This window comes from Sarcophilus harrisii, chromosome 3, assembly GCF_902635505.1.
Source record: "Sarcophilus harrisii chromosome 3, mSarHar1.11, whole genome shotgun sequence".
Taxonomy (NCBI): domain Eukaryota; kingdom Metazoa; phylum Chordata; class Mammalia; order Dasyuromorphia; family Dasyuridae; genus Sarcophilus; species Sarcophilus harrisii.
Genome location: NC_045428.1, coordinates 563786958 through 563814034, shown reverse-complemented (window position 1 = coordinate 563814034; position 27077 = coordinate 563786958). Strand labels below are relative to the sequence as shown.

The 27077-nt window shown below is 43.0% G+C and overlaps 1 protein-coding gene across 4 annotated transcripts in view; it reads right to left on the bottom strand.

The window, feature by feature from the left end:
* TMCO4 (transmembrane and coiled-coil domains 4) overlaps positions 1–24287 on the bottom strand; it is a 97000-nt gene extending 72713 nt beyond the window's left edge. Inside the window, exons 1-5 of one of the 4 annotated variants that reach the window (XM_031962728.1) lie at positions 24230–24287; positions 21118–21201; positions 7269–7446; positions 5819–5993; positions 4440–4467 (exon numbers count right to left, since the gene is read on the bottom strand). In XM_031962728.1, the coding sequence (XP_031818588.1) occupies positions 4440–4467; positions 5819–5993; positions 7269–7438 (373 nt within the window). In that variant the 5' untranslated portion in view covers positions 7439–7446; positions 21118–21201; positions 24230–24287. Of the gene's footprint in view, positions 1–4439; positions 4468–5818; positions 5994–7268; positions 7447–21117; positions 21202–24072 lie in introns of all 4 variants that reach the window. The other 3 variants (XM_031962729.1, XM_031962730.1, XM_031962731.1) reach the window with 3 other exon arrangements.
* Positions 24288–27077: the final 2790 nt, after the last annotated feature.

Sequence of the window (27077 nt, the reverse complement as noted above, 5' to 3'; positions counted from 1 at the left end):
TCATCTTAGCTTTATGGACTTCAGCTCCCTTATCTGCTAAATGGGGATAATAATGTTAGAACCACCTAACTTTATAAACTAGCCCCAGACACGGGAGCAGTTACTTAGTAAGAGTTAGGTTACCGAGGGCATTTGAAAAGAGCACATTTCCTTCCATATGTGGAATGACACATGTGTCTCCAATTCTACTATCAGAACTCTGGTTTCCCCTAAGCATGGACTCCACGTCACAGTATATGTCCCAGGGCCTTCTTTCTTGTTACTTTGATTTTATTTCTCATGTTTTAATTAATTTTTCCATCAATCAAAGTCTGCTTTCTCTGTGTATTTCCGTCTCTCCTCTAACCCCACTGAAAAATTCATAATAGAGTTAGAGTGAAACAAATTCCTACTTTGGTCAGGTTAAAAAGAAAAGTCTCCATCTATCCCTTGAGTCCAGCAGTAGGTGGGCAGCATCATTCTGAAACCTGCAGAAGTATAGCTGGGCATTGTGTTGATCAGAGTTTCTAAGTCTTCCAAACTTATCTGCCTTAAAAATATTGATTTTAGGGTGTAAATTGTTCAGTTTATACAATCTTCCCAAGTTTCCCTCCTATCTCATTCCTTATAGGACAACAGCATTCGTTACATTCATGCCACAACTTTTTCAGCCATTCCCCAATGGATGGATATCTCGTTTAAGTGTGCTTCAGGAAGGATTAAATGAGCAAAGAATTCCTATAACCCACGGGCTCTCAGTGAGCCACGGCTGGCAGGGCAGAGCCTTTGTCAGGGAACAGTTTCAAGCATCTTGGACTTTGAACTTTCAAAGTTATTAAAGAGTAAAAGTATCCTTCAAGGTTGGAGAGATGCAAGAAACCTTAGGAGATGGTGTTACCCTCATTCTGGGGAGGATTTCCAGAAGAACTAGAAAGTATGCTTACCACTTGGGTAAGGCTAAAAAATTTAGAGGGCCCTTGGAACACAGAATCTAGAACTGGGAGGACCCTTGGAACACAGAGTTGGAAGGGCCCTTAGACCACAGGATATCAGAGCTGGGAGGGCCCTTAGAACCTAGGAGGTCAGAGCCGGGAGGGCCCTTAGAACCCGGGAGGTCAGAGCCAGGAGGGCCCTTAGAACCCAGGAGGTCAGAGCTGGGGGGGCCCTTAGAACCCAGGAGGTCAGAGCTGGGGGGGCCCTTAGAACCCAGGAGGTCAGAGCTGGGGGGGCCCTTAGAATCCAGGCGGTCAGAGCTGGGGGGGCCCTTAGAACCCAGGAGGTCAGAGCTGGGGGGGCCCTTAGAACCCAGGAGGTCAGAGCTGGGGGGGCCCTTAGAACCCAGGAGGTCAGAGCTGGGGGGGCCCTTAGAACCCAGGCGGTCAGAGCTGGGGGGGCCCTTAGAACCCAGGAGGTCAGAGCTGGGGGGACCCTTAGAACCCAGGAGATCAAAGCTGGGAAGGTCCTTAGAACCCGGGAGGTCAGAGCTGGGGGGGCCCTTAGAACACAGGCTTTCAGAGCTGGGAGGGCCTTTAGAACCTGGAATGTCAGGTCTGAGTCTTAAGTCACACAGGATTTGTGACCACGCCAGAAGAACTGAGTTCTCCTAATTCTATAATCATATTCTTCCTATTATTCTACACTTCCCCTTGGAGATCACAGAATTACATAAACCAGGAGCTGGACAGGACTCCAGAAGTCAATACTTGAATTCAGCCAATACTTGAATAATCTCTCTTCAAATAATAGATGAAAGTCATATGACTTTATAGTATACAAAATTTATTTTTATTTCATTTGATTTCATTTATTATTATTTCATTTGATTTTCACAACAACCCTATGAGGTAAGCATTATCTCGATTTTACAGATGAGGAAACTGAGGCACACCTGATTTGTCCAGGGTCATACAACTGGTAAGTGACTGAAGGCAAGATTTGAATTCAAGCCCAGTAATCTATCTGCTACATCCTCTAGCCACTTAGGATAGCCCTGGAAATGACTGCCGACTAGCAGACCTTCCTCCCAATTGTCTTTTATCATATTAAAAAAGATTCTTATCAATAGGTTTTGTTTTTATATCACTCACATTTCCTAATGTATCCCTTCCCCTAAATTTCATTTCTTTTTCAAAGCAAATGCATAATAAGAAAAACTGTTCTAGATGCCTCCTTTTTGCTCAATATGCATGAATACACACATCATCAATACAAGTGTAAAAAATACACATGGATATATATGTGTGTGTATATGTATACACAGATAGACAGACACATGAATATAGAGGGAAATCAGCCCAAACACACATACTCATAATGTATATTTTATAAAGGAAATGTGTGGAGGGGGAAGCACATATATACCAAGCTGGCAGTTAGGTGCCACAGCACAGGATGAGTGCTAGTTCTGGCATCTGGAAAAACCTGAATTCAAACCCAACCTCGGACACTAGTTGTGTGACTCTGGGGCAAGTCACTTACTCTCTAGAAGTCTGCCTCAGTTTCTCCAATTGTAAAATGGGAAAAATAAATGCACCTCTCACCTTGGTTTGCTGTGAGGATCAAATGAAATAACATCATAAAGTACCTGGCACATAGTAGGTGTTTAATAGTAGTTAATAGTAGGTGCTTAATAAAGGTTTGTTCCTTTCCTTACCTTTCCCTTGACAACAGTGCCATGGATCTCTTACTTAGGAGAAAGAGCGGGCTGTGCAACTTGTAGTAAAAATTCCAGACACAATTCCCAGCCTTTCTCCCTTCCTCAACTTTACCCAAGTTGCCTGTCCCTGCCTTTCCATGTGGACTTGTCTGGCTAGCGTTCCATCTCCAGCAGGAAGTTCTGGAACTCAGGTGCCAGACTCCTTGGAAACCAGAGCTGGGTTCTCCTAGCTAGTTAATGCTGTCCAAATTTATCTTCAGTGACAGCCGAAGGCAAAAACATCATCTAAAGAAGCCCCGATTCTACTCTGAGAAGCCATATGGGCTCCCCCAGAACAGAAGGAATTTCTTACAAGGGAAGTTTCTGTGGTTTGGAGCTAATACTAGAGAGCTGCTGTTCAAAATTCGGCAAAGTTTCCTGGTCGTCGACCTTTTCAACAAAGAGGAAATTTCTTCTGGTCAATTCTGGTTATATTCTCAAAAGTGCCTTTTTAAGCTTCATGAAACAGGTTCTGCAAGTTATCATGTTCTATGAAGGAGGCCCCACGTCACAAATAGGAGGAAGGGCTGCTAATGTTCACTGACGGAGCTTTTAAAAAGCTATAATGGCAGGATCCTGAGCCCAGTGAGATGAACAAGGACCAGCTCTGACATCCCAGGTTCTGAGGGCCCTCCCAGCTCTGCCATCCTGTGTCCTAAGAGCCCTCCCAGCTCTGACCTCCTGGGTTCTAAGCTCCCTCCCTGCTCTGACATTCTGGGTTCTAAGGGCCCTCCCAGCTCTGACCTCCTGGGTTCTAAGAGCCCTCTCAGCTCTGGCATTCTCTGTTCTAAAGACCATTTGATATTCTGTTCTACTCTGCTAGTTTGGGCATTCTGTGTTCTAGGAGCCTTTCCTAACCTTGACATTCTACCTTCTAAAATTCCCTTTAGTTCTGACTCTCTAAGGTCCCTCTAACCTTCTACATTTTATCCAAGTTCCCGTGCTGACAAGTCGACATCTATTCCACCTCTGACTTTCTATATCCTAAGCTCCTTTTCAGGGGCAGCATTCTATGATTCTTCCTGTCACTGATTACCTCACTAAAAAGCAGTTCCTAATCTGCAGGGAGCATTCTCAGGCTACTGAACCCCTAACTCCCCATAATTACAGTAATGTGATTGAAGGTCACCAGATTAACCTTCTGGATGTTATCAGCCTTCACGGATTTATCAGAAGGTAATACTTCTTAGAGAGGAAAGAATGATTACTTGCACTTGGAGACGTACACAAGACATTTGATTATTCTTGGAAATGAAGACTCTGGACCTAGAATTTATTTACTGTGTCCCACTTCCTCTACAGTGACCCCTGCATTCTTACCCAGGGAGAACCCAGGGCTATAAGGAGGGAGGAGGTCTGGAGAGAGCACTGTCATGAAGGCTGCTGCAGTGTAGGCAAGGGAGAAGTTCCCTTGAGCTTAGACGTCCCAAGTCCAAATTATGGCCTGGAAGCAAACTCTGTTCTAGGGCCTCCAGTTGCCCAACAGTTCCTGAAGAGGATGGACTTTTTCAGTATTTTTGTATTTCTTTTCATTTGTATACCATGGTCCTCGGCCCACAGGCCACAGATTCAGAGCTAGGAGGATCTTCACAATCAGGGTTCCCTCCCAACGAGGAAATCTGTCTCACTATTAAAGACACGAAATCATGAATAAGCCCAACCCCCCTAACTCAATAGTTATGATTTTTATAAGTAATGGCCCTAGAATTGAGAGAATAAGCCCAACCCCCCACTTTTTAAATGAGACTTAGGAAATCAAACTTACCATTCCTGAGAGAAAAGGCCAGAAGATCCTAGGAAGCAAAAGGAAACTAGGTATTTATATAAAATCAGTGATTAATTATACACGGAAATAACAAGATTATAAGATGATCAGTTCTGATAGACGTGGTTCTCTTCAACAATGAGATGATTCAAACCAGTTCCAATTGTTCAGTGATGAAGAGAGTCAGCTACACTCAGAGAGAGAACACTGGGAAATGAGTGTGGACCCCAACATAGCATTATCATTCTTTTTGTTATTTTTTGCTTGCATTTTATTTTGTTTCTCTCTCTCTCTCTCTTTTTTTTTTTTTTGGTGTGACATGATAATTGTATAAACATGTATGCATATATTGGATTTAACATATTACTTTATTTTTTATTATTATAGCATTTTGTTGACAAAACATTTGCATGGGTAATTTTTCAACATTGACCCTTGCAAAAACTTCTGTTCCAACTTTTTCCCTCCTTTCCCACTCCCCCTACCCTAGATGGCAGGTAATCCCATACATGTTAAATATAACATATTATTTCTACCATGTTTAACATATATTGGACTACTTACCATCTAGGGGAAGATGTGCGGGATGGGGGGGGAGGGAAAGTGGAACACAAAATTTTGCAAGGGCTAATGTTGAAGAATTGTCCAGGCATATGTTTTGAAAAATAAAAAGCTTTAATAAAAAAAAAATTCAATGATTAAAATTCTATTATGATTCAAGCTGTCACTTGGAAGGGACTTTAGAACAGAGATCACTAGTCCTTGAAGGAACATTAAAGATCACCAAGTCCAACCCTTTCATCTAACAAATAGGGAAACTGAGGTACAAAGAAGTAAAAAGCAAGTTCATTGTTATCAATTTGGGCAAATGATGTTTGCCCCAATGTCTCTGTTTCACAGGTAAGGAGAAAGCATAAAGATTTTGGAAAACTTATTTAGGAGTATTCAATACACTGCCGAAGATCCATGTTCCTGAAGTACTGTAGCCCAGCCATTTCCCTTCAGGAGGAGGAGGAGGAGTCAGTTCAGGGAAAAGATGATAGAACACAGAAGAGCTGGCCTTAGAAACAGAATGTCAGCCCTGGGAGGGCCCTTAGAACCCATGATGTCAGAGCTGGGAGGGCCCTTAGAACCCAGGAGGTCAGAGCTAGGAGGGCCCTTAGAGCCCAGGATGTCGGAGCTGAAGAGCCCTTAGAGAATGTCAGAGACAGGAGGGGCCTAGAACACAAAATGATAGAACAGGGCAAACCTAGAGTTAGCTTTTATAGATGCTAAAGAGTCTGTAATACGTCTAATTCTTAAAATCCATTTCCAGTCTGGCTCTGAAAAGAGATCCCATTTTCTACTTCAATTATCCTGCTCAAGAGGGGTTTGGATACCTGAATAATCACCATTGGATCATTCTTCAAAACTGGATCCTTCAATAAAATCTCAGCAAATGTCGCCTCCTCTTCTCCTCCCAGGCCATTGGCAAAGGCCACCATGGATGGGAGAACTGTTTCTGATAACTCTAGCCATTTCACTAGGCTTTCCACAAATTCTGTCCGGAAGGAGCTGAAAGACACAATTATTTCAGATACAAAGACTCTTGATTATCCAACACTGTGAAGAACTGGGATAACTGAAATTCATGGGTAATTTTAAAATCTCATCTTCATAAAAACGATATTGGATGGGTGATAAATCAAAAACTTAATCATGATAATCTCAATACAACAATGACAATGGCTAACATTTATATAATTCTTCAGGGCTTCACAAATAGGATTTCATTTGATCCTCACAATATCCCTGAGAGGCAGGTGTTTATCATTACCCTTATTTTACAGATGAAGAAACTGAGGTAAACAGGGTGAAGTGACTTGCCCAAAATCACACAGATAGGAAGTGTCTGAGACTGGGTTTGAACTCAGGATTCCTGACTCCAGGGCTGTTAATTCTGTCCATGGGACAATCCAGCTGCCTCAGTCTATTACTGATACTTCTAATTTTTCACTAGGGAAAAATGTAGATACTCCAGACTAATGAATTTCTAAGATTCCTTCCGGTTCTGACAGTCTATATCAGGGGTCCTCAAACTATGGCCCGCAGGCTAGATGCAGCAGCTGAGGACGTTTATCCCCCTCACCCAGAGCTATGAAGTTTCTTTATTTAAAGGCCCACAAAACAAAGTTTTTGTTTTTACTATAGTCCGGCCCTCCAACAGTCTGAGGGACAATGAACTGGCCCCCTATTTAAAAAGTTTGAGGACCCCTGGACTCTATATGATAAATATAGAGGATTAGCAATCACTGAACAAATTTAGACAGACAGAGATCCAGAATAGTGGTATGGGTGAAGAAGGGGGGTGGCAAAAGAAGGATGAATCCAAAATGTTATCTGATCCCTTGTTAGATGATTCATTCCTTATTAAGGAGATAAAGCATCTTTACTAGGATTTTCTATCCAAGCAATTGTGCCTGCAAAATATTTTGTCAACAAAGTCCCAAACTATTCTAAAAAAAAATCAGTCATTATGTTTCTTGGCAAGAAAATTAGCTATGACAGACTAGCTGACAGAGGGGCTGCATGTGGGAAAGCGGCAATCTATGGAAACACTCTGTTCCCTATGTTGGAAAATCCTTTCTTATCCATGACCTGGGAACATTGTAGAGATGATTCTTGCATTTGAACAATGAAACTGGAGCAGGTGCTCTCCAAAATTCCAGGTTCTAAGGGCCCTCCCAGCTTTGACATTCTCTGTTCCAAATTCCCTTCAAAGTCTGATGCTCTATGTTCTTCCCAGGTCTCAGAATCTAGGATTCCAAAATTCTAAGTCAAAACAGTCACCTTTGTTCGGGATCTGGAAACAGCCAGGCCAGGGACATCCCGCAGAGAGCAGTATAAGCAAAACGGCTTGCTTCTCCCAGCTCCTTGCCTGTGGGCAGATGTGGCTGTGCTTCGATGGCTGGCTCGGGGTACGCCCCAGCCTCTTGGCCCTGCCCTTCTGGAGTTGCCATCCTGGAACCTGCCATAAAAAAAAAAAAAAAAAAAAAATTAGCACATGTTAACAAAAAGAACAGAAAATTCTTTGTATTGAGATCCTTTGAACCTAGTAGTGTTCAGGGCATAGGGTTTGGATTTCTGTTCTGAATACATGACCTTGAACACTGTTATCCCCTCTCTTAACTAGCTGAATTTACTTTGCTCAGAGATATGTAGATAAAAAACAAATAATATATGTGAAAGGAAATTGAGTTCTTGGAGGGATGGGAAGCACATATGGACTTCATACATACATTACACATACAACAAATACATGCAATCTATGTACAGATTACATGTATGTAATCTAGGTATATATCACATATAAGCAACCTATGTATATAACACACGTGGGTAATGTAGATATACATCACATGTATAATATAAGTATATATCACATATCTGTAAATGTGTGTACATATATGCATATATATGTGTATGTACATGTGTATCAAGTGAGAGGCAGCAAGCAGTCATAAGCAGCAAGAAATGCAGCAAAAACCAACCTTGGAATCAGGAAAACCTAGATTCAAATCTTGCTTTTGACCCATGCTAGCTGGGGATTACAAGCATGGGATTACAGTTGTAAACTGTAAGAGACCTTAGAAATCATCTAGTCCAATTTTATCAGTAAAGAAATCGAAGCCCAGAAACACATGACAACTTGGCTAAAATCATAGCTAGTAAGTAGAAAAACTCGAATTTGAAAACAGGACCTCAGACTTCAAATCCTGCAATGTTTCTGCTGCTCCATGCTGCTCCCACCCTTAAAAAGTCCTTTAACTTCTTAGCTTCCTAAGCAACTCTAAGCCTAAAAGTCAAAAAGATGATAGCTAATTCTCATTAGTGGAGGAAACTTCCATACTGTGAGGTCCCTCCAAATGTTGAAATTACAGATATGGATTAAAAAAAGTACAAGCCACTGAGCTTATAAAGATAACCCAAAAATAAGTCTTTTACCTGAAAAAAACTTATATTCTGCTTATTTTTTCATAATAATAGTACCCATTTCTATATCCTTTTAAGGTTTACCAAATAACTCTCCTCACAATAATTCTATGAGATGGGAGAGATAAGTATTAAGGAGGTAAGACTTATAGTCAGAGGTCTTAGGCTCAAATTTCCGCTCTGCTGCCACCCATAAAGCCTTGGATAAGCCATTTTGCTTCTCTGGTCTTGCTTTTTAGATAATAATAATAATAATAATAAACATTTATGTGACATTTCTAAGTTTGCAAAGTGCTTTACAAATGCTCTCTCACTTTATCTGTATATCAATTCTGACAGATAAGTGCTACTCTAGTCTACATTTTACACATGAGAAAACTGAGGCAGAGAATAGTCAAATAATTTAGCCAGAGTCACATATTTAAGTAATAGTTTACCGCTAGATTTAAATTCAGGTCTTCCTGACTTCATGTCCAGCATTCTAGCCATTGAACTACCTACCTCTCTGATATGATCTGTAAAATGGACAGGTTGGACTGGATGAATGCTCTAGAATTATGACTCTCCTTTTACACTGGAAATTTTCAAATTCCAGTTTTGCTATTTTCTATCTGTATGATTTTTGATTTCTTCAAAATTATTAATTGACTTATCCTCAGTTACAGAAGCTAGGAGAGAGTGGAGAGATAAGTAGAGGCTAAGGGAGCATTCTGAGCAAAAGTACTTTCTTCTCCCATTCCCTTTCCCCTCCCATGCTAGTAGCCTCTGCCCAAATTAATCTGTTTACTTTGTAGTTATTCACCTCATATATATTTTGAATTGACTTAGATTATATTTTGTTATCTTCCCCATTATGACAGCAAGATCCTTGAGAGTAGGGATTGTTTCATTCTTTATATTTGATCTAGCACCTAATACAATAGCGGGCACATAGTAGGTGCTTAAAACACTCTTGTTGATTGATTGATTGAAACTTTCTTTCATGAATGATAGTTTATTTTTTTTTAATTTCCCCAAGTACAAGTAAAACACTGTTTTCAAAACTCTGAGTTCCAGATTCTTTCCCTTCCTCCCACCCGTCACTCCCATTAAGAAAGCACATGTGAAGTTATGTAAAATATTTTGTAAAAGTTTTGTTGTGAAAGAAGTTTCCATCTCCCCCCACAAGAAAAATAAAGTTTAAAAAAAAAAAAGAAAAGAGAAACTGTTCCCTTAAAGGAAGGAAAGAGAGGGCATAACAAGGAAGGAACAAAGTGTTAAGATGAGAAACTATTCATATATACCCACATAATGGTTTCTCAAGAGAAAAGGGATCATGAGTAGGAAAAGTTTAAGAAGCTCTGTTCTAGGGGCAGCTAGGTGGTGCAGCCCTGAAGTCAGGAGAACCTGAGTTCAAATTCAGCCTCAGGCACTTAACAATCAACCATCCCATTTTACAGAGAAAAACTTGGGATCTGTTTCCTGAAGGTAGGAAATAGCTCATGTTTGCAGTCCCTAACTCAATGCGTGGCACATAGTAGGTGCTTAATAAATGCTTGCTGCTTGTGGTAGTTGAAGGCACTTACCTAAGGTCATGTATCAGGTCTTTTTCCCAGTGAGGTAAGGCTGCCTTTCAGGATCTAACCGAGAAGACAGGCCTGGGTGCCAGCTGCTCACTGGGGCTTTGAGAGTGAGCATACCAAGGAGGTACCGGGCAGGGTGGGACGGGGAGGGACTTTGCCCTGACCTCTCTTTAATTGGCCAGCCTCTGGCATGGGAGTGGGGGGAAGCAGGGCACCAGAGAATCCCCTGCAATTCTGGAGGGGCTAGCAGACCATTCTGCTTCGAGCCTGGCTGGTCCCTTTGGTGGTGGAAGAACTGGCAACATGGAACCCCAAGAACCAGCCAGCTGCTCCTATCGGTCAATCCAAAGGCCATTGAGTGCTTGGGGTGGGGTCAGTGGCCTGTTTTCCTAACAGAACTCGGATGAGCCTTTTATGAGGCAAGTGTATAATAATAAAAACAAGGGTAATTGCACCCATTTTTATAGTGCTATAAAGTTTGCAAGCACTTTTCCTAAAAACAGAAATCTTTCCCTCTCTTCCTTTCTATCCCTTTTCCCTTAGTTCCAAACCCATCCACTTTTGCTTCATTGTTCACAAGGTTTATAGAGAATGGAGCCATCAACTCCCCTCCTTTTGATGAGATGGAGGACCATTGGGCCTTCAGTCTTCCCAGATTCTGCCACCTGAAGACTCCACATATTGTCATATGGCCTTCTAAATGTAACCTAAGGATCCCTGAGGTTTTGCCATTTGCCCCACAGTAACTCTTAGACCTTCCAGGTCTGAAGCATGTCTCCCACCAGTTTATGTGAGCTTCCTAAGAGCAGGGACTGACTATCTAGTTTTCCCTGTGTCCCAATGCTTAACTCGATGCTTGGCACATAGTTAGTGCCTAATAAATGCTTTTTAATTGTTTTTAAAAATCCATTCCCTGAAGTGTATGCTGTCTCCTCCAAATTCATAAGAGCAGGGATTGACTGTCTAGATTTTGCCTGTATCCCAGTGCTTAGTGAAATGCTTGGCACACAGTTAGTGCCTAATAAATGCTTTTTTATTGTTTTAAAAAATCCATTCCCTGCAGTGTATGCTGTCTCCCCCAAATTCATGTGTACTCTGTAAGAGCAGGGATTGACTGTCTAGATCAGGGGGTCCTCAAACTACAGCCCACGGGCCAGATGTAACAGCTGAGGACGTTTATCCCCCTCACCCAGGGCTATGAAGTTTACTTTATTTAAAGGCCCACAAAACAAAGTTTTTGTTTTTACTATAGTCCAGCCCTCCAACAGTCTGAGGGACAGTGAACTGGCCCCCTATTTAAAAACTTTGAGGACCCCTGACTCTAAATTTTATCTGTATCCCAGTGCTTAGTGCAATCCTTGGCACACAGTGCCTAATAAATGCTTTTTTATAGTTTTTAAAAATCCATTCAAGTCCTCCATTAGGTAGGCAATACAAAGACCACTAACACCATTTTAAAGATGAGGAAGTTAAGGTTCAGAGAGGTCAAACAGCTCACTCAATTGGTAATCACTGGTAATTATTGTCATCCAAACCCAGAACTCCTGACCCAAATCTTCTCACTCAAACAAAAGATGTTTTTCTCATCACAGAATCATGGAAAATTAGCCTTAAGGGTCAGACTCTCTTATGCTGACTAAAAACAACAACAACAACAACGACGACGACGATGACGACAAAAACAGCTTTTTCTGAGCAAAATATAAATAACTGTTCACATCCATCCCCAATATCCTTAGGGAAATTTATAGTAACATCCTTTGGGAAGTCCAGCAAGCTCCTTGGAGGCCTCAGGGTCAGCCAGAGTCAGGATAAGCAAAAGTCCTTGGTCTTTAGGGGGAGGAGTGAAGGAGACAGACAAAACTGCCAGGAGTTTTGCCAAGGATCTCTCCTTGATTTTAGAATCCAGAATCTCCACACTTTTTTCCTCTCTGTCCTGCTGCCAAGTGACTCTGGCTTGTCTCACTCCACCCCCAATCCCCTCCTATGATTATCTGTATACACCAAAAGATCAAGACAGCACGGAATAGTGAGAAGAGCCAATTTTCCAAACATATGCTTAGAGAGTTATTGTCCAATATGTAATTAGCCTTAAGTGCTTGTTGCCTGATTCAAGCACACCTTTTAAGGGTTTCAGCCCTTTACAATCCTTGCCGACCTATTCTTTGGGTTTGAATTTTCCAACTTCCTGAAGTCCTCCTGGATAAAATATGTTAATAAGATTGGAGTTTTTCAGAAAGACAAACCAGAAAAGCCAGGTACTGGCCACGCATGAGAGGACCGGACTACATGATGAGTTTGCCTTTGCAGCCCAATAGCTTATTTTTTTTTAAGTATTGATTTATATTTACATACATTTATCATCTGTCTCTCCTGTTCCCCAGTCCTCAGCCAAACACCAAAAGATAAAAAGAAAAAGGAAAACCTTCATCATAAACATGCACAGTCCAGCCAAACAAATGCCAACTTGGTCAAAATGAAAATATAATCTCAGCATTTTAAGTTCATCTTTTCTGGTGGGAGATGAGTCAGTCTTATCATTTAACTAAATGGCTTCTGGGAAATGAAAAACTCTCAGCAAAAGTCAAAATCCACTCTTAAATTTGGGAGACTGCAAGTTGTGAGAGAAAGAAGGCTGGATTTACAGTCAAGGAGGCCTCTGTTCAAATCCTCAACTTTTACTTACTAAAAAAAAGTTAGACTAAAGTCCCTTCCAACTCCAGGTCTGGTGTCTGTGACCTTCGGTGGCTCCCCATTCATTGCCTGTGTTCAAGTTTGCCCTCAGCTGTATGATGCTGGACAAATCATTTAACTCTAGTTGTCTCAGTTTCCTCACTGATGAACAAATAAATAAAATTGAAGCGGTTGTTGTCCCTTTAAGAAACTATTTTTCCTACTGATTTGTGATTCCTTTCAGATTCCCAGCCCCTCCTGGCTGAGGCATATCATCCCAGACAAGTCATCTTTCCAGGATGCCAGAGCCTTTGATTCACAAATCCTGGTAAAAAGCATCCCTTTGAATTCCAATAGGAGATCAGGGCTTGTCTCAGCCCCCACTGGATCTGAGCCAACTTGGGCTCTCCCAGTCCCCACAGGTTCTAATCTGCTCCAGTTGTTCCAAACCCCTTCTGACTTGCAGGTTTCCCAACCCCCACCAAAATAAGCAATATAATGAGCGTCCAACAACTAAGGTTTTTGCACATGGACCTCGGTGGTTTACTCAGCTACCAGGACTTTCTGCCCACTGAGAACTGCATTCTCAGTGCAAAACTTCATTTTCCACAGATCTGCCCGCTGGAATACTTTTCCCAGTGCCATCTTCTCTTTACCCTCACCTATTTCCCCAAGCAGACTTTATGCTTCCTATCCCCATAATAAATCTCTTTTATCAATCTAGGTTTTCGGGTCTGTAAATTCCTTTACAGAGAACCTCTGAGCCGCCAGGAGGGAGTCCCCAAAACTCCCTACCCTTGTACCAAATCCCAAGGGGTATAGGGAAGCCAAACCTCTCCATGTGGTTCCCTGAACCCAGAACCTGCCACTAGACTTTATCATTTAACTCCCTGACCTCCAGAAACCCTAATCTCATTTTGGTTCCCTAAATCTAAACCTCATCAATATAATCTGGGGAAGGAAATAGCAAACTACTCCACTCTCTTGGCCAAGAAAACTCCCAATGGGGTCACAAAGAGTCAGATATGACTGAAAAAGACTGAACAAATAAAACTCTGACCCACAGAAACATGATCAGAGGGCTGAAAGCCAACTAGATCCCTTCATTTTACAGAGGAGGAAAATGGGACCCAAAGTCAGAATTTGAACCCAGCCCCTAATTCCAATTCCATTTAATTCAACAAATATTTGTTAAGCATCCATCAATCCAATCAATTAACAAACCTGGGACAGGCTGGGTACACAAAGGAAATAAATCAACAATTCTACCAGATTAAGAGTTTAGATAAATAGAGATGACTTAAGTAAATACCAGCAAAGTGACCTCTGCATCAGAGATGATGGCATTTTGGAATGGAAGGAGAAAAGGAAACAAACATTGATTAAGCACCTATTATGTGTCAAGCACTGTGCTAATAAGTGATTTTACAAACATGACCATCTGATGTTCATAACAATCTTGGTAGGTAAAAGCTATTTTTATCTCCATTTTACACTTGAGGAAATTGAGTTAGAGATTAATGACTTACCTAGTATCTAAGCTAGTCTTAGACTAGCTAGTGTCTAAGGCTAAATTTGAATCCCAGTTTTCCTGATCCAGGCCCAATGTTTTTTTACTGGACTCTAACTGGTATTATACTTTTCTATGTGACTGTCCTTAGAATACAAGCTACTTAAAGGTAAAGGCTGTTTTCTTTTTGTTTTTGTATTTTCAGCATCTAACACAGTGCTTGGAAAACAGGAGGTATTTAATAAATGCTTCTTTGACTGATTAACTTCAACGTTAGCTCCTGAGGGCAGGGCCTGGGCTTCATACAAAGCACAACAATTTACACACAGCAGAAGTTCACTAAACACTTATTGAAAGGATCAATAGTTGGGTGATTAAATGAATGCATTGGTCAGGCCATTTAATGAGGGAATGAGAAGGAAGTCTGCTTGTGGGCCTAGCCTGTGCTAGGAGGAGACAAAGCTGTAGAAGGCAGAGTGCTCTTCTCAAAGGAGCTAAGAAGAAACAGAAGGAGACTATACAGAGACAGAAAAACAAAAGGAGACTATACAGAGACAGAAAAACAGGTGCTAAAGGGTTTCATTGCTGTAGAATTCAGGAAAAGCCACATCCCAGGGAGATTGTAGTGGGGTGCTGGTGCTATTTCTGGGTGTTATTTGGTTCTTCAAAAACCTCCAGGGAAAGGAATTTTGCATACTGGAGAGAGTGCCCAATTGGGATTCAGGAGACCTGACCTCTGATCCCATCTCTATCCTAACTTAGGTAAATATCACTTCCTATCTCCAGGCTTTTTTTCTTTCTTTTTTTTTTTAAATTTTATTTAATAGCCTTTTATTTACAAGGTATATGTATGGGAAACTTTACAGCATTGACAATTGCCAAACTTCTTGTTCCAATTTTTCACCTCTTACCCCCCACCCCCTCCCTTAGATGGCAGGATGACCAGTAGATGTTAAGTACATTAAAATATAAATTAGATACACAATAAGTATACATGACCAAACCGTTATTTTGCTGTACAAAAAGAATCAGACTCTGAAATATTATACAATTACAGGCTTTTTTTCTTAAAATGCTTTACAGACCTGACTTTCTCTGTTTTAAAGACCCTTTCCAGTTCTAACATTTGATGTTTTAAGGTTCTATGTGGCTTTAATATAATCTGTTCTTTTTTTGGTTTTATTTTTACTTTATTTAATAGTCTTTTTTTTTTTTTTTTTTTTAAGGGCCCTCCCAGCTCTGACATCCTGTGTCCTAAGGGCCCTCCCAACTCTTACATCCCATGTTCTAAGGGCCCTCCCAGCTCTGACATCCTGGGTTCTAAGGGCTCTCCCAGATCTAAATTCTGGGTTCTAAATTCTCTTTTAACTTTAACAGCCGATGGCTCTGTAGTCACAAGACTGTAGAAGTTCTTTCCAATCTGAGTTTGAGGATGAATCCAAAAAGGCAGTCTGATTTCTTTCTCCTTCCCTGATTTGGCATTCATTCAATGAACCATGTGTTCTTACATTCAAGACTAAGACTCTAAGGACTGTGATTTTCAATGAGAAAAACAAGTTATACTAAATCCCAAAGGATCTGCATTCTTCTCACTAGCATCTTCAAAAAGCCCTGAATCCCATTTCAGAATCTCATCATTGGATCTTCAGCTTTACAAACTGAGCCAGAAATTCAAACACAGTTAGTTATTTCTGGCATCCGACTGTGTTTCTATGGTAACAGTTTAACTGATAAACCCAAAGGTCTTCAGATAATTGAGTAACTGAACTGGAGGGGAATAATGTATATGTTCATAGAAAATCCTTCCGTCCCCATTTGAAATATGGTAGCTCTCTACAACTTGGAGTTGTAGTTTGGAAGGCCTGAGACAGACTATCCACACTTTGCATTTCCCTTCATTCCTCTCTTTATCCTCTCAAAAGTCCAGTATAAATATTGGAATGGGTTCATCCTAGATCTGCCCCAGATTGGCATAGTGGCAGGAGGGGAATGGATCTAAGGGAAGAGGTAAGGAGTGGCTCATCTCATCACGGATTTATTGGAAAGCGTGAGAGCTGTCAATATTTGAAAAGTTACGTAGGAATGGTTAACATGTTCAGCCACGGCAGGATCTGGAGCAGATCAGTGAAAGGACAAAGTTCTCAACCATCAGGGCTGTCCTGCAGTGGAATGGTTCTCCTTAGGAGGTGATGCTTTGGGGATTCTCCCTCACCTCAGGTCTTCCAGCAAAGGCTAGATGACCATTTGCTGGAAACTGGGAAGAGGATGCTAATACAGAGCTCCCTTTCCTTCAAGTTTCTCCATTCCCCAGCTGAACCCAATAAAAACCAATTAACTCTCCACATTTGTCACTACCTCTTCCTCTGCTCTTATTTCTCAACCCCTTGCAATCTGATGTACAATTTCATGACTCTTCTCCAAAGTTGCCAGGGGCCTCTTTATTGCCAAATTTCTAGATTCTCATCCTTCTTGACCTTTTAGAACAAAACACCCCACTGACCACCCTCCCCTGGTAGATATGCTCCCCTCTCTGGGTTTCTGTAATAATACAGCTCTTTTATGCTCCAAATCTGATTAATAATCAGAGAAATGCAAATTAAGACAACTCTGAGATATCACTACACACCTGTCAGATTGGCTAAGATGACAGGGAACGATAATGCAGAATGTTGGAGGGGATGTGGGAAAACTGGGACTCTGAAACACTGTTGGTGGAATTGTGAACACATCCAGCCATTCTGAAGAGCAATCTGGAATTATGTCCAAAGCACTATCACACTGTGCATACCCTTTGATCCAGCAGTGTTTCTACTGGATTTATATCCCAAAGAGATCTTAAAGAAGGGAAAGGGAGCCGTATGTGCAAGAATGTTTGTGGCAGGTCTCTTTGTAGTGGCCAGAAACTGGAAACTGTGTGGATACCCATCAATTGGAGAATGGCTGAATAAATTGTGGTATATGAATGTTATGGAATATTATTGTTCTGTAAGAAACGACCAACAGGATGATTTCAGAAAGGCCTGGAGAGACTTACATGAACTGATGCTGAGTGAAGTGAGCAGGACCAGGAGATCATTATATACCTCAACAACAAGACTACATGATGATCAGTTCTGATAGACATGACCATCTTCAGCAATGAGATGAACCAAATCAGTTCCAATGGAGCAGTAATGAACTGAACCAGCTACACCCAGGAAAAGAACTCTGGGAGATGACTATGAACCATTACATAGAATTCCCAATCCCTGTATTTTTGCCTGCCTGCATTTTTAAAAAATTTCCTTCACAAACTAATTGTACAATATTTCAGAGTCCGATTCTTTTTGTACAGCAAAATAATGGTTTGGACATGTAAACTTATTTTGTATTTAATTTATACTTAAATATATTTAACATGTACTGGTCATCCTGCCATCTAGAGGAGAGGGTGGGGGGAAGGAGGGGAAAAAGTGGAACAAAAGGTTTGGCAGTCATCAAGGCTGTAAAATTACCCATGCATATAACTTGTAAATAAAAAGTTATAATAATAAAAAAAATACAGCTCTTTTGGGGGCTTCTCCTCCTCAGTCCCCTTTGTCCGGTGAGCTTCTTCATCTTATCTCCTTAAAGTAGGTTGTTTCCCAAGTTCTCTCCTGGAACCCCCTCTCTCCACCAGCTTTTTGTTAGGGATTTCATTAGCTCCCAAAGGTTCAGTTACATTCTACCTTCCAAGTGAACTAGCCCATTCCACTTTCATTTCATTTCCCTGAGGATATTCCTCCATGACCTTGTATAGGCTGTCTGGCATCCCTGGAATGAACTCCCTCTGGATCCTGTGGCTCCCTTCAGGAGTCAAATAAAGCATCACTTCCTGCACAAGGCCTTTCCTGACTGCCTTCAGCTACTGGAATCCGCAATAAAAGAAATTACTTCGAATCTACTTATTTGTATTTTGTGCCTACTTATTTATACATTTATTGTTTTACTTATTTTATATATTTTATACTTATATTTTTATTTTATGTTTATTATACATTTGTTTTCCTGATAGGATGTAAGCTCCTTAACAGCAGGATATACTTTGGTTTTACCTCTGTATCCCCAAAGTATGGGTAGCTAGGTGGTACAGTGAATAAAGTTCCAGGGCTGAAGTTAGAAAACCTCATCTCCCTGAGTTAAAATCTTACTAGCTGTGTGATCCTGGGTAAGTCACTTTACTTTGCCTGCCTCAGTTTCCTCATTTGTAAAATGAGTTGGAAAAGGAAATGGGTATCTCTGCCAAGAAAACTCTGAATAGGGTCACAGAGAATTGGATACGACTGAACAACCAATTCTTAGAGCAGTGTCTGGCACATCACAGATTTAATAAAGGCATGATTGATCAATTGATTGATTCAGGTATGGTGAGGTTAGATAATCTCTGAGGTCCTTCTATGTCTGGAGTTTATGGCTTTCCTGGATTCCTTCAAGTTTCAGTTGAAAAGGGTTCTGCAAGAGCCTTTCCCAGACCTCCTTAAACCTCCATTTAACCTGTATATATTTTATTTGTACAATGATTTTTTTGATGTTGTCCTCCTATTTTTAAGGGCTGTCTTTTGCCTTTTTCTGTATCCCTAGTGTTTAGCACAGCGCCTAGCACATGGTAGGTGTTCAATAAATGCTAGCCGACACTCCATGTTAACATAGCCAGCTATCTGATACTCCTGGAAGTGTGCTAACAGAATAAAACAACCTTGCAAATTAGAACTAGCCCACAGGTCCAGAGACTAAAAGGCTGGGGAGCAAAATGAGTCATGAGGCCTGGAATGCTGGAGACCCAGCATTCAATGATTCTGACTTCATATTCTCCCTCACAATTCTCTTGCATTTCTTGTCCTTGTTATCTCATACTTTCCCAGAGATGATCTCACTTAATCATTCATTTCTCTTTTGCTAGGCACAATGCAGGAAGAAGTACTATCTCTACCTAATTCTTAGAGAAAAATTAGACCAAAGGACTTACAGAAGGGGGAAGAATTATAGAACTAGCAGAAAAAGGCCCTAAAGGCCATTGAGTCCAACCCCTTCATTTTACAGATGAGTTACCTGAGGCTTAAAGACCTGCCCTGCCTAGAATCACAGGCAATAATCTTTTTAGGAGGCAGTTTTTGAATCCTCGACCCTATTATTCTGCTATAATTGATTATCTCCAAGAGAAGGGCTCCCCTTCTACCTTTGGCAAAAATCACTAGGGCTAATACAAAGGGATCTCATCCAATTAAAAAGCAACAACTCACATTTCCATGGCATTTTAAGTTTTATTAAGTCCTCTTCACTAACAGCCCTATGAAAGTTGAGAGTGCAAGTTATTATTTTATATTATTATTAATGTTATTTTGTATTATTTTATGGATGAATGCGATAAGGTGAGATCTTTCAAGACAGTTGTGAAAATCGAGTAAGGAAGGCTTCATCTACTTCAGAGTTTGAGTAGGCCTGAAGGACTTTGAAGATTGAGTCCAGGGCATACTTAAGTCCCCTTCCTGCTATCCTCCCATGACATCATTTTCTCCCTATTTCAGTCAAATATGGGCAACTATGTACTTATTGGTCAAGTTCAATTTCTTGGGTAGTTCCTGAGTTTAGAATGTGAGACCCTCAGCCAATGAGGGGGAGGGTCAGTGGTGGGAGGGGTATTTGCATTAGGGATTAAAAGTGTTGACCCTGCCCACAACGGGCATCCTCCATTCCACTGTCTGCTCCATGGCTCCACCCAAGGGTGGGCCGCCCTTCTCCTGAAGATGTATAATAAACTTTGCTTTGCTTCTAGAGATCTCTCCAGGCTTTTTTTTATTAAATGGGGACCCCTCACCATTTCTGAGCCACACATGGAGAAGGAAAGTGATGATTTATTCAGAGCAGTATCAATGTCGAAACCAGAACTACATTTTTTGACTTCTTACTAAGCCCAATTCTCTTCCCTTACAGCCCTTTAAAAACCCTATAAAGTCTCCCTCTGTCCTCAACACAGATAACTACTGCAGAGCCAAGGACTGAGGAGAGGTCACTGGATTCAGTAATTAAGAAATTGTCCGTTAATACTGGAGAGAGGAGTTTCAGATAGGTTTGGGGGTCCAAAGTGAGCCTGCAAAGAGCAGAGAACTGAATCAGAAAAGAGGAAATGGAAGCAACTGGATTTTCTAGGAGTCTCGTAGTGAAAGGGAGGAGAAGAATAGGTAACAGATTGAAGGCCTGTCAAGGTCAAGGGCAGGGTATTGTTTTGTTTTGTTAGGAATGGAGGAAATTTGGGTGTGTTTGTAGGAAGGAGAGAAGAAGCCAGTAGACTGGAATGAAAAGTGGTGGTGAAGACGGTCTTGGTGATTATGGTGATGGTGGTTGTTATGGTGGTGACTGGTGGTAGAGATGGTGGAAGGGGCAAACTTGAGAAGGAGCCAGGAGGGGATGGGATCAAGGGCCTCATCCTTTGTGAGGAAAAGGGTCTTTCTTCATCAGGGACTGAAGCAAATGAGAAGAAAAGCCATTTATGGGATTTATGGGATTTATGGAAGTTACTTTTACAGGGAGGAGAGCCAGGTCCCGCCAGACAGTCTCTGTTTTCTCAGTAGTTTGAGACAACACCCTCTGTTGAGAGTTAGAGGTAAATTGATGGTTATCACCCAAATATTTCCCTTATCTCTTTGTCAGTGCCTGAATCCTTTTGTCTTAACCTGTAGTCTCCATTAAAATGTAACTCTCAAAGGGAAGGGCTTTAAAAGAAAAAAGAATCCTGCATTAGCTTTTTAAGAAACTGAATTCCTGCAATCACATCTTTTTCTGATGCTCCTCCTGGCAGGGTCTATGACCCCGGAAAAGCTTTACAGTAGAAACCTAGTGACAGGGTCTGCTGCCTAAGGATCAGCTTAGCTAAGACTGAAGAGGCTCATCCTGGAGGGGTGGGGGGAGACACATTTTTTAGTTAATGGCAAATCTCAAAGGCTACCTTTGGTGGTGGTGGTGGTGCTGCTGCTGCTGCTACCTGCAGGGGTAGAGGGACTTCCTCCTGCTGACAAAGATCCTTGAAGTACTGAGGAAAAAGTAAATGAATTTATCAGATTGTTTACTGAGAAGACTGACAGTACAGAAAGAACAGGAAGAAAGGGAGCCCAAGATGTCCTGGGGTTGTTGAGGGGGCACCTTATAGTGAAGGAAGAGTAGGTTTGAAAAATGAGCTTTATTCATTCTCTAGTTTTGATGTGAGCCCACTCCTCTCACTCCACGGGTGGGGAATGTGCAGATACGACAGGGAGTTTGAATCAACTCATACAGATAATATACAAGGGAAAGTTGGGAGCCCACCAAGAGTAGTAGCCTGGTGACCTGGGTCTCAGTCCCACCTACTCCTTAGTTTTTAGACATCCTCGAGTGTCAAAGGTTAGGCTTTGGAGCTGAGAGGGCCTGGGGAAGAAGGAAGGAGTTTGGGAAACAGGAAATTGTCCTGGATGGCCATCAATCCTAGGAAGGAAAGAACGTCCAGAAAGAAGTGTATTCAGGCCAAAAACAGGGTCCCAAAGGGAAATCTGAAGGGCAGAATGGATTCAAATCTGTTCTGAGCCTGGTTGGACCATATGACAGAAATGAGGTCCTCGTGATCCTGGAATGGCCATTTCCTAATTTCAAAGTGACCCAATGTTTCTGAGGCCACAAGGCCAGACTGTGATCTGATCTCTCCACCTTGCCTCTCCTTCTCCAACTTAATACTCCCAAATTTAGCTAATGACCTTTGCCAACCTGGATGGCCAAATAAACACCAAAATCTTAGGCTTTTTAAAAAAATGTAAACAGACAGATGGTACAGTGGATAGAGCACTATTTGAAGTCAGAAAGATATGAGTTCAAATTGTGACCCTAGGCAAGCCATTTAACCTCTGTTTACTTCAGTTTCCTAATCTGACATTCCCCTATTTGAATAAGTCTGTGTCAATCCTATTTCTCCTCTTTTTTTATTTTTTCTCCCAGAATGAGGAATCCTAATTTACAAAACATTCAATATACTCTCAGTTCTGTGGTGAAATGGAAAGAACATTGCTGCTGGTCAGAGAACCTGGATTCAAATAAATGCCTCAAGTACTCATTATCTGGATGATTTTGGGCAAGTCAGGTCTTAGTTTCTTCATCCGTAAAATGTTGGGGATGGACCATAAGGCCTCTGAGGTACTTTCTAACATTAGATCTAGGATCCAATATTTTAAAGGACATTTCTGAGATTTCTTGGTTTCATCTTTATCAAAAAGTTACTCCAGTTCTGTTTTCCAAGTGACCTTGGAAAAGTCAGGTTTGCTCAGTGAGTCTCAATGTCCTAAGCTACAAAGTGAGGGAACTGATCTGGAATACCTAAAGTCCTTTCTATCGCTGACACTGTGTTCTAAGGATTCTTTGACTTCTAATATATTGTGTATGAAAACCCCTTATAGCTCTGATTTAAGTTGTATGGTTTCTTCTGGGTCTGCTATTTCATGTTTTAAAATCTCTTCTAGGTCTCCCACTCTGTGTTCTAAGGGCCCTCCCAGCTCTGACATCCACGTTCTAAGGGCCCTCCCAGCTCTGACCTCCTGGGTTCTAAGGGCCCTCCCGGCTCTGACCTCCTGGATTCTAAAGGCCCTCCCAGCTCTGACCTCCTGGGTTCTAAGGGCCCTCCCAGCTCTGACCTCCTGGGTTCTAAGGGCCCTCCGGCTCGACCTCCTGGGTTCTAAGGTTCCTCCCAGCTCGACATCCTGGGTTCTAAGGGCCCTCCAGCTCTGACCTCCTGGGTTCTAAAGGGCTCTCCAGCTCCTGACCCATTGGGTTCTAAGGGCCCTCCAGCTCTGACATCCTGGTTCTAGGGCCCTCCGGCTCTGACATCCCACGTTCTAAGGGCCCTCCCGGCTCTGACATCCACTTCTAAGGGCCCTCCCGGCTCTGACCTCCTGGGTTCTAAGGATATCCCTGGGTTCTAAGGGCCCTCCGCTCTGACCTCCTGGGTTCTAAGTCCTCCCGGCTCTGACCTCCCTGGGTTCTAAGGGCCCTCCGGCTCTGACCTCCTGGGTTCTAAGTCCCTCCGGCTCTGACCTCCTGGGTTCTAAGGGCCCTCCACTCTGACCTCCTGGGTTCAAGTCCCTCCGGCTCTGACATCCCGGGTTCAAGGAGGCCCTCCACTCTGACCTCCTGGGTTCTAAGGGCCCTCCAGCTCTGACCTCCTGGGTTCTAAGGGCCCTCCGGCTCTGACCTCCTGGGCCTAAGGGCCCTCCAGCTCTGACCTCCTGGGTTCTAAGGGCCCTCCCAGCTCTGACCTCCTGGTTCTAAGGGCCCTCCCAGCTCTGACATCCTGGGTTCTAAGGGCCCTCCCGGCTCTGACATCCCACGTTCTAAGGGCCCTCCCGGCTCTGACATCCTGGGTTCTAAGGCCCCCCCCACCTCCCGGCTCTGGCATCTCACAACGTTAACCCCAAGGTTTCAGGAAGTCAGTTGAAAATCTTCCCACAGGCTGTTACTTTGCTGCCGGGAGGCGGTGATTAGGGACTCTAGGAGACGGACAAGTGGCTCAGGGGACGGAGCAAAAGCAGTCAGTTAGACCAGAGTTCAGGTCCAGCCGCCCTTGGAATTAACCGTTCTCCTGGATCCCCGGGAGGAGGAGGTGGCTGAGAAAGCCCCCCTGACGACGCCGTCCCGGCCCGCGGACAGCAGGGCCCAGGAAGCTGGGCCCTCCGAGGGGGGCCGGGCCACAGCCAGGCCCAGGGGGGCGTGGGGAGCGCATGGCCTGAGGCACAAGCGGCGGGGGGCGGGCCTGGACCGCGGAAGTTTGTGCCGGGCGCGGGGTGGAGTTTGGGCAACCCAAGTCCGGCCTGGGGGGCCGAAGGCAGGAGGGTCTCCCGGACTGGCCCGGGGGCGAGGTCGGGGTTTGGGAGGGGGGCACACTCACCCTCCCGGTCCCCGGGGAAGACGGAGAAATACCCGATCGTGGCAAGGGGAGGAGAGCTCAAGGGCAAGTCGAGCGCCCGGGGAGCCGCTGGGGGACGTGCGGCCAAGGGCCCAGCGGGGGCGGCCCCCGCCCTCTCCCGGCCTAGGCGCAGCCTTACCCGTGCAGCGGCCCGGCGGCAGGTCCCGGCTCCTTCCCGCCCCCCTCGGCCGGGTAGCCGGCCCCGGCCCCTCCTCCTGTCGCTCCTCCTCCTTCCCCTTCTCCCCGGGAGCCCGGCGTGTCGAGCCAGGGCCAGCCCCCAGGGCGGCGCGGAGCAGGCGGGCCGCCCCGACCACTGCCCAAGGGATGCCCCGAAGATGCCCGGGAGCCCCCGAGTCCCGCTGTCCGCCGCCGCCGTGCTTCTATCTGCTGGGTGCTGCCGAACACCCCAAAAAGGAGCCTGCCCCTGCCCGGCTGCGCTCCGCGTCTGTGAGGGAAGCCAGCCTGTGAGAAGTGGGGGCCGCCCCTCGTCCGGGAAGTCTGAGAAAGCGAACGAGGCGCTGAAATGGCGAGAGCATCAAAAACAAACAAAAGGAAACAGATAAACAAAAAAAAAAACCCTTCTCGGGGTTCCGGGGAATGACCCCCAGCCTCCAACTCCGCGGGCAAGTCTGGCCCCCGGGGAACTCCCGATGGGCTGCGTGCGATGCTCCGCCTCGGAGAACTCCGAAGTCTCCCGCCGGTTAAGTGTCCCTGATGTCCAGCCAGCCTGCCCATCATCCCTCACAGAACAGAGCTTGTCCGTTACGTTCATCGGTCACAACTTATTCAGACGCTCCCCAAAGGTGGGCGTTGTGAGTGTGTCTCTCATGCTACGAGCTAGAAAGCTCATCAGCTGTATTCTACATAACACGGATGCTGCTTACTGTATCCCCAATGCCAGCCACTCCTAAACGTCCTGATACAAATTACCTCTTTGTATCTTTTTCCCGTTGCCTCCTTAAGTGACTCAAACATGGGACCTGGAGTTAGAAAGACCTGAGTTCGAATCACTGGGCGAATCGTTTCACCTTGTTGGTCTCAGTTTCCTCATCTGTAAAATAAGCCAGAGAAAAAAATGGCAAAGCGTTTTAGTATCTTTGCCAAGAAAATCCCAGAGAGTCACAAAGAGTTAGACAATCGGACTATAAAAATTTCCCCAATATCATTGATAATCAATGAACGTCAATTAACTTTTACAAAGACACGTTTTCTGCAAAAAAATTATAGCTGGAACCGAAATGCAATTACCTTCTAAAGCCTGCTAGCTTTCTTCCCTCTACAGAATATCTTGATTCCTGAGGAGAGTAGATTCAAATTTAAAGTGATTGTAGATTGTAGAAATTAGAAGATGTAGATTGTAGAAATACAAATTCTACCACTGAGTTTACTTTCAGGCACCCTTCTCCTTGGTGTCTGCCTCAAGGCTCTCTACTCCAATCTACCCTTCATTAGCTAGCAAAGTGATTTATCTAATGAGCAAGTCTGACCATATCTCTTCCCCTACTCAGTAAATTCCAGTACTTCCATATTATTTCTAGGATCAACAATAAGAATCCTTTGTGTCATATTTAAAACAGAAAAAAAAATGACCCCTTCTACCTCCCTGGTCTTCTTATATTTTGTTCTTCTCCATGTATTTCAGAATCTAGATTCATGGACCTCCCTGTTTATCTTTGAAGAAGGCACTCCATCTTTCTCCCATGCCTGAAAAACTCTTACCTCTTATCCCTGACTTCCTTCAAGACTCAAGGCTAGCTCAAATCTTACTTTCTGCAGGCCCTTCTCCCTTATTTAAGAGTGCCTTCCCCTCCGAGCTCTCTCATTTTCTCCACTGTCCATCTCCCCCAGCCCCTTTTATCCTCTATTATCACCTTTAATCTAGTCTCTCCCAAAGAGGCAAGTGCTTCCTCTCCAAGGTCAGACTGGTCACTACATGGAGTCTGCTTCAGATTGCCTGCCATCTTCTGCAGTGGATAACCCATTATCATCTTCACTCTAACTTTCAATCTCTCCCTAACTGTTGTTTTCTTCTCTACCTACAAAGTCACCTAAGTCTGGAACATCTTGAAGACTAGATCCAAACATCCCTCTTAGCTATAATCTTTTTTTGTTTGCTTATTTTTCTTTTTCTGGCTATACATGCACATTGATTTTTTAAATATACAGTTCTTTATGAATCATGCTGGGAGAGAAAAATCATAACAGAAGGGAAAAACCACAAGAGGTTAAAAAAACAGAAGGAAAAGAAAAATAAGTGAAAATAGCATGTGTTGATTTACATTGTCTCCATAGTTCTCTTTCTGGATGCAGATTGGGATTGCCTTGGATCACTGAATCCTCTGAGAAGAACCAAGTCTTTCACAGTTGATCAACTCAAAGTCTTGCTGTTACTGTACAGTGTATTCCTAGTTCTGCTTGTTTGACTGTTACCTATAATCTTCTATCTCTTCTCCCCTTCTCAGCTAAACGTCTTGAAAACAACAACAACTTTACATTTGTGCCTTTACTTCCTTTCATTTTCTAAGCCTTCTATAATCTGATTTATGGCTTCACCATTGAATTGGAACTGCTCTTTCTAAAATTACTAAGCATCTCTGGATTGATAAATCTAATGAGATTTTCTCAATCATCTTTCTTGACCTTTTTGCTTCATTCAACTCTTAACCTACCTTTCCTCCCAGATACTCTGCTCCCCCACAGCATCCTAAGGACTCCAGGCCTGCCTTTTGGCCTTTAGTTCCTTCCTCTTAGCGATTATTCACTTTTAAAATTAAGTTCCTTGAGGACAGAGTAATTTTTATATCTGGATTTCCAGTGCTTGGCACATAATATGTGCTTTAAAAATGTTCATTCATTTATCTATCCTAAGATCCTTTCCAGTTTTGACATTCTATAGTCTAAAGCCTCTTCCAGCTCTGAGCTCCCAACAGGAACTATTTTGAATCATAGATCATTTTAACAATTGTCACCAATTATGGATCCCTTCT